At 48.2% G+C, this 7,412-nt stretch overlaps 1 protein-coding gene across 1 annotated transcript; it reads left to right on the top strand.

The window, feature by feature from the left end:
* The first annotated feature begins 1,423 nt into the window (after positions 1–1,423).
* On the top strand, positions 1,424–6,780 carry LOC115384471 (popeye domain-containing 2-like). Its single transcript, XM_030086743.1, has 3 exons — positions 1,424–2,128; positions 5,188–5,296; positions 6,222–6,780. Exons 1-3 carry the CDS (start codon positions 1,635–1,637, stop codon positions 6,702–6,704), a joined length of 1,086 nt encoding a protein of 361 aa, XP_029942603.1. The 5' UTR covers positions 1,424–1,634; the 3' UTR covers positions 6,705–6,780.
* The last annotated feature ends 632 nt before the right edge of the window (positions 6,781–7,412 follow it).

Genomic DNA, 7,412 nt, shown 5'->3' on the forward strand with positions numbered 1-7,412 from the left:
ATTATTGTGCTGAAGGAATTTGGGACAGAAAGAACAATTGTAAACCATGTAATGAAATATCAGCAATCATGGTATCATTTTGTTTCATGTTTTGCCAAAACCTTGAAGCGTTTCTCTCTAATTGCTGCTCTGGAGTCAAATCAGCTGTTTATGAAATGCTGAACCGCAATATTGAAAATTGGCACCTTTAATCCTTTTTTTTTTCCCCAAATTTAATGCTCATATTTATACTGTTACCATCGAGGAAAGAAGTATCAAGTTTAGTCTTTGTTGTGTGTGTGTGTGTGTGTGTCTGTGTGCATGTTACATTTACTTTAGAGCCAAAACTGTAAACAAAATAACGGAAATATGAGAAACTCCCAAAATTGTGCTTCATATTGTAGTAAAATGAAAAAAAACTTGTGGATTTATGATCAATTTCAGTTGAATTCAGAGCAAAGTCCTGCTAAATCATTGTATGACATTTAAAATAAAAGTATATTACTTGTACTTCTGCAAATAAAAAAGAGAAATTCAAGACTTCATATAAATAGTGTAGAAACAGAATGTGGATCAGCAGTTCTTGGCATATATTTATATTTAAAGCGAGTAACCAATACTGTTAAAGTAACTTGAAAAGCAGTTAAGTAGTTCTTGGAGTGTTTCTTGCATTTATTTAGTGGATGTGAACTCCTGAGTGTCTCTGCTTTGGTCTGCAGTATTAGAAATATTTGACTATGAATTTTGAATATTTAACTGTCATATTGATATGTTCCAAGTTAAATTACATGCTTTACAGATTAAGATTCATTATTTCACTTTGTCCAGTTTGCTGCTTTATTTCTGACCTGAAAACTAAATCATTCCTGGGAACTGGACTTTAGATGTGATGAAGTCGAGGTTTGAACCCGGTTCAGAGGGATGTCTGTGGAAGCGTCTCTGTTGAAGGGGAGCTGGAAATGTGAGGCGGCGGCGTGCTGCAGGGTGTTTATACCTGAAACCCGACCTGAGCCGCCGTCCTGCCTATTTCAGGTCCTCTCACCCTCACCCTGCTGCCCGGCTTCGGACCAGGCCTCCTGGAGGCTCTCTGGGTCTGTGGAGGGACTTCAGTCAGTACTGAGTTTAGTCCCTCTCCTCAGCTTCCTGCCGCCCCCCCCCCCCCACCCCACCCCTCACACACACATACACACACACACACACACACACACACACTCTCTCTGTTATGTTAAGTAGCAGGCCTGCTTTCTATCTGTCACCCTCTCCTCCTTGGGTTTCAATTCCAAACATGGTGATCCTTGTAGGGCCGGATCGACGCCCCCCTCCCTCCCTTATCCCCGCTCTGCAGCGCTGGCTGGCGGGTGAAGGGGGGGGGGGTTACACAGAGGGGGGGAGAAAAAGCAAGAAAGACAACAGGAAGACCCAGAGAGAGGGCGAGAAGCCAGAGCAGAGAGAGAGAGAGAGGAAGGGCCGCACCATGAGAGGAGGAGGAGAGGGAGAAACCCATTCCAGCTGTGGAACCCGTCCGGTCAGGAGAACCTCTTCTTCTTCACGTTGAAGGATTTTTGATTTTTGATTTTCTCTTCCAACGAAGCGTCAAAAGGGAACAAACCGTGCCGAGAAGTTCCAGCGGCCCTCGGAGGATTCACCCGTCAAGCATGAGCGCGGACAACGCCACCCTGCTGGACAGCCTGCTGTTCCCGCCGCTCTGCGGCGGCTGGAGCAACCGGACGGAGGGCGCCATCTACCACCTGGGCAGCACCATCCTGTTCCTGGGCTACATGGGGGGCAGCGGCGCCTACGGCTGCCTCTTCATCTTCGGCTTCCTGTCGCCGGCCTTCCTGTGCCTGGCGCTGTGGGGCCGCCTGACGCTGTGCGGCGCCGACGTCTTCACCTGGAACCTGCTGCTGCTGCTGGCCTGCCTGCTGCAGATCTACCACCTGCTGTACCGGCTGCACCGCGAGGGCGTGCGCGGCGAGGAGCTGGCCGCCCTCTACCAGGCCGTGTACCTGCCGCTGGGCGTGCCCGTGCACGTGTTCAAGGAGATCAGCCACGCCTTCGGGGACCGGGTGGTGGAGCTGAGGGCGGGCGAGACGTACGCCGTGGAGGGCAAGACACCCATCGACCAGCTGTCCTTCCTGCTGTCCGGGAGGTGAGGCCTCTGCGCCCGGGGTTAATCCCAGAACTCCTCTGTCCGTGAGCAAGGCATTCAATCCAAAATGGTCCCATTGGGTGGATCGAGCTCCACTGGTGTGAATGAATGAATGAATGGAATTAACAATTTAAAGTGTGGAATGCTGAAGGACATGGTCATATTTTCACTCATCTGACCAACATTCAAGGAAGAGGAATAATCTCATTTTATCTGCTGATTCAATTCAAAACAGCAAGTGTACCTGTCACTTTTATGCAATGTACATAACATCATGAACATAAACACTCAGGCTTCATCACCTTCACTCCTTCTTTTAATCTGCTGCAACACCAGCAGTCAGTACTTGCGCTGGTTCTTTAACAGCAGGAGCAACTTACTGGAAAGTTGAAGTTGAGATACATTTTTAACAGGTAGGGAAGGGTTGTTAATCAATGCTTTGATCTACACTAATAGTAAATTTAGCATTTAGCATATTTTCCCTTCTTGAAAGTTGTGATGTTGTGATGAGACCTTTCCTCAGCTGGCCCCACACGACTTTTGTGTGCTAACTTTATTATTTATAACACATTTTCTGTGTTGTACATCAGATTTTAGTTTTGTGACAGATCCTGTCCTACATTACGTTTAGTAACTTCCTCCGTTAAGACATACAAATGCTTATTTAAGAGCTTGGTGGAGGCTTGGTGATCCATCCACGTTTCCAATCAGATCGTTAAACGACCTAAAGCACAAAAACCTTTGTTTGTACCTGATATCGCTCACAGAGTTTCATTTGATCACCTGCAGTTTTAGTCGATCACCCTTTTAGCAGAAGGTAAAGTACTTGGAGCAAACCAACAGATGCACAGGGAGAACAAGCAGATTCCACCTCTGTCAGAAGGGAAGCGGGGTTTTCTCTCCGTGAGGCTGGAGCGCTAAACGAAGCAAATGTTCGACACACAACGACAATTAAACCAAATTATTACCAAAACAGTCATCTGCTCGCCAAAAACTGCTTTCCTAAACACATTGGAAGAGGAGTGTCAAACAGGTCTCAGTTCAAGGGCCACATACGTTCTGGTTTTGGTCCACTGTCCTTATGTTTCACACACCTGCCATAGAAGGACATGTGTGTAATTCTGACAAAACAGAAAACCGCCGAATAGACTTGATCTTGGAAGCTGCACTGAAACAAAAGTGATGCAGTATTATCGCCTCAAAGTCCAGAAAGTCCAGTTTTAATCTGTAAGAAGTGAAAACGCTCCGAGGCGCTGTGGGAAGAAAACCCTGCCGGGAGCCGTTCTTCCCTCAGATGTGAATCATGGAGACAAAGTATAAACAAACAAAAGCCGAAGGAAGTCGAAACCAAGGAAACTGAAAGTGCTTCATGACATCGAACACAAACAAGAAAAGGACAAAAATAACCAAATTAGAATAAACATTCCAATAAATAAAAAAGAGAGGCACCAGAAAGAAAACAAATGGAAGGAGTAAAGTCATGCTTAACCCTTTATGGTGCAGTTTACCAGAAACGTTTCTGCTTTTTACTGTAGGAATTTAACTTATTTAATTATTTTTCTTTGAACTCTGTTTTCTTTGCATATATTTAACATTTAGGTGACCTTTTGTTTTCAGACTGACTAAAGGCAGATCATAAACACCACCGCAGTGTCTAAAAAGGCCTGTAAAGGGCTGAAGTGGATAATGATGGGATTAGTTTATTCGTCCTTTATTTGACCAGAAAATCCCCTCCAGATCAAGATTGGCCGATTAGCGGTCTGACCTTGCTCTGCGGATCTACTTTTACACAATTCAGACAGACATCAGCGTCATGGCTTCAGAGCGGAGCTCGCTCTGCTGCTGCTGCAGAGACGGTCGTGCAGGTTTATTAAAAAGAGAGCGGCTGACTGACTCGTCACAGGAAGCGCAGCCCTCCTCGTCTAAACATCCTCGGCGTGGCTGCAGCTCAGCGTCCTGAGAGCCAGCACAGAAGAAATGTTGTAAACAGAGTCAGTCTGACCGTGACTCAGCTCATCCAGGGCTGCAGACGCTCACATGTTGGAGAACATGCAAACTCCACAATCACACCGTTCACCACTAAGGTACATTTGGGAATCTTTGCACCCCCATCTTCAGCCCTGGAGGCTCCAGAAACCCTCCAGACACGTTCTGTTCTCGATGTTTCTCTGTTTTTTGGGAGAACGTTTCGTCTGATGGTCAGAAATCGTTGGACGTGTCGTGAAAAAACAATCGGCATTAATCTGCTGATATAACCGGGCTTCCAGGAAGACCTCTGACAAGATTTAAGGACCGTGTTTTAGGGATTTACCCTGTAAAAATGCATTATTGAGGTCAGAATGTAATAAAGCGACAGTCAAAAACATCAGATTAGGACAGGAAGACAGCGTGTTTCCATACATACGAATCACTGTGACAATGCACTCTGATTATTCCTCCTTCGGAATGGATTTTGGATGTTGTCTCTGAAGATACTGTACCAGCTTCTACTGTGATATTTTTAGCATGGAGTCTCCTAAATACCCCCGACGCTGCTCCGCGGGGTGATTAATCACCACAACACCCAGCAGTTCATCAACACTCGGGGTTTTAGAGAGCCTGAATGAAGATTTCAGGTGTTCAGAAGACGTTCGGACTTCAGTAAGTTCAGGCTTCGTTTGAATGAAATCCTTCCAGAAAGAGACGAGGGCGAGGGATCTTGCACGCTGCGTCCTCTCTGTGGACGTCAGCTGATTGATACAACGCAGGCCGTCGTAACGGCAACATTCGAGGCGCATTAAGGGAAAGATAAATCAAGAGCTCCTCGATGTGATCCAATCAAACGGCCCCGCTGGGAGCGCTGGATTGTTTCACAGCGAGGAAGCAGCTGGAGGAGGATCCACTGATTCCCTGAATTATGCTTCTATACACAGAAAGATCACTCGGCCTAATATTTATGTGATGCATTTAACTTACTTCACACTCCGTCTTTAGCTTTATTTATGCGTATACTCTCCGTCTGAGTCTCTCACAGTGACCGCCTCTGTTTGACCTCGGATCGTTGTGCTTCTCTCTCTCAGGATCAACGTGTCTCTGGAGGGTCAGTTCCTGCACTACATCCACCGACACCAGTTCCTCGACTCCCCCGAGTGGGAATCGCTCAGACCAAACGAAGAGGGGAAGTTCCAGGTACGAGGACAAAACACCCCGGAACCATGAACGACACTCGCTGCTGAAGCAATCTGACGAGTTAAACCTAGACTAAGGAACTTTTCAACCTTAATAAAACATTTTAATATCTTTTGTGATGATACTTCGACTCACAGCTAGTTGAATGACCCTTCTGTCACGGGCTGAGGGCGTCAGTATTGCTTTCACTTGGACTAAGCAGCTGTGAGGAAGGTGGTAGGAACCCTGCTCACTGAAAAGCTCCAAATGTGCGGACTGCTTTATGGCATGCATCACATCACAATATAACATTGTTTAGCCACCATTAGATTCATTTAGATTCATTACCTCGTCACTATCCGTCCTTCACACAGCCACTGGAAACAAATGAAGGTGAGTTCAGTCCGACAGCACGCCACCGGGAGCAGCAATTTACGACGCCACGCGCTAGGCCTCATGGGAACTGTAGTATTCCTGCAGGCAAAACACTACCGCTTTTGTCCACTGGCGCCGCCAAAATCAACGAAAACTGAAAGTTCCTTAGTGTTGCTTTAAATGAGTGACATGAGGATTTTATTCACAAAACAAGACTGGGTTTTCGGTTAAGTGAGCCCTCCTGCGCCCGACTTCACAACTGTGGACGATGGATTTCCAAAGCTAACGAACGAAATCCTTTCAGTATTATATTTACTAACAGTCTATCAGATAGATAAAGAATCTTTACTCACCTTTGGCAAAATCAGGGATGATTTTGACGACTGAAACTTTCATCGAAGTGAAGCTTCTGAACGCGTCTCAGTTTTTGGTAAAAGTTTTTGGTTCGTCTTCTTCAGGAGGGAGACGACTTCCTGTCAGAAGAGCAGAACTTCAAACATTCCACAGGAAGAAGCTCAGACCCTAAAGGGCGCTGCTCTTGAGGCCTGAGCGTTTGGTTTGTTGCCCCCAGGTGACCCTGACGGCGGAGGAGGACTCGCGCTTCGTCTCGTGGCGCCGCCGCCGCCTCTACATGCTGATCTCCAAGCAGCGCTACGTGGCCCGCCTCTTCTCCGTCATGCTGGGATACGACATCGCCGAGAAGCTCTACAACCTCAACAACAAGCTGTACATCAAGAGCGGCGTGCTGCTGGACATCCGCCTGCCCAGCCTCTACCACGTGCTGGCCCCGTCCTCGCAGGGCAGCGAGGGCGGCAGCGGCAGCGACGGCGGCGGCGGCGCCGCCAGGGACCGGCGGGGCCGGGAGCCGGCGCCGGCCTACCAGAGCCCCGACCCCGCCCAGCCCCCGCCCCTCCCGCCGTACCCGGAGCCGGAGGCGGAGCCGGAGCCGGAGCTGCCGTCGGGTGAGGACTCCACCAGCCTGGTCCTGGAGGACTTCGCCGACGTGGCGGGATCCTTGGTGGACTATGGCAGTGAGAGGGATTATTTGAGGTAGAGGGGCAGGGGGCTGCAGCTAACACACTGGGTCACCTCTTATCATGCAATGTAAGTACCTCACCTGGGCGGACAGCTGCATGCTGGGGGGGCGGTGTGTGTGTTTGAGTGTGTGTGTGTGTGCGTGTGTGCACAGCTCTCACTAACCTGGATGTGTTTTATAACACCGCGGCTGAAGTTCATCATTCCTGATGAACGATCAGAACAGCGTTTGCCTCAGGACTGTCATGACTCGCAGTGGTTTCACTACAGAAACGACCAAAAGCACCCCCTTGTGGCCTGGAAGTAAAACTACACTGCTTCCACCTGTACTTAAGGGATTTTGGTTTCAGAACGCTGCCGTGTAAACCCTGAACTCTGAACCAGAAACACAAAAAATATGATTTTTTAACGGCGCCTGACTCCGATCCGTCCAAATCTCATCAGTTTGATCGATCATTATAAAATATTGTTTGCACATTGACAAACCAATCCTAGCAAATGTAAAGATTAAATCTGATTAAATGTCAGAAGGCGTTCAGATCACGTTGCTGGGGGGGGGGGGGGGGGGGGGGGGGTCGATGCTCCTTTGTTTCCATGTGCAGAACTGACAGCTGTCTTCTCAGGGAGCAACACTTCTCAGCCCCGCCTCACTGCACCACTCATACCCCACGCCACCAAGCCCCGCCCCCTTCTAAAGGAACAAGCCCCGCCCCTTCTGATGGGACAA

The sequence above is a fragment of the Salarias fasciatus genome, unplaced genomic scaffold, assembly GCF_902148845.1.
Source record: "Salarias fasciatus unplaced genomic scaffold, fSalaFa1.1, whole genome shotgun sequence".
Lineage (NCBI taxonomy): Eukaryota > Metazoa > Chordata > Actinopteri > Blenniiformes > Blenniidae > Salarias > Salarias fasciatus.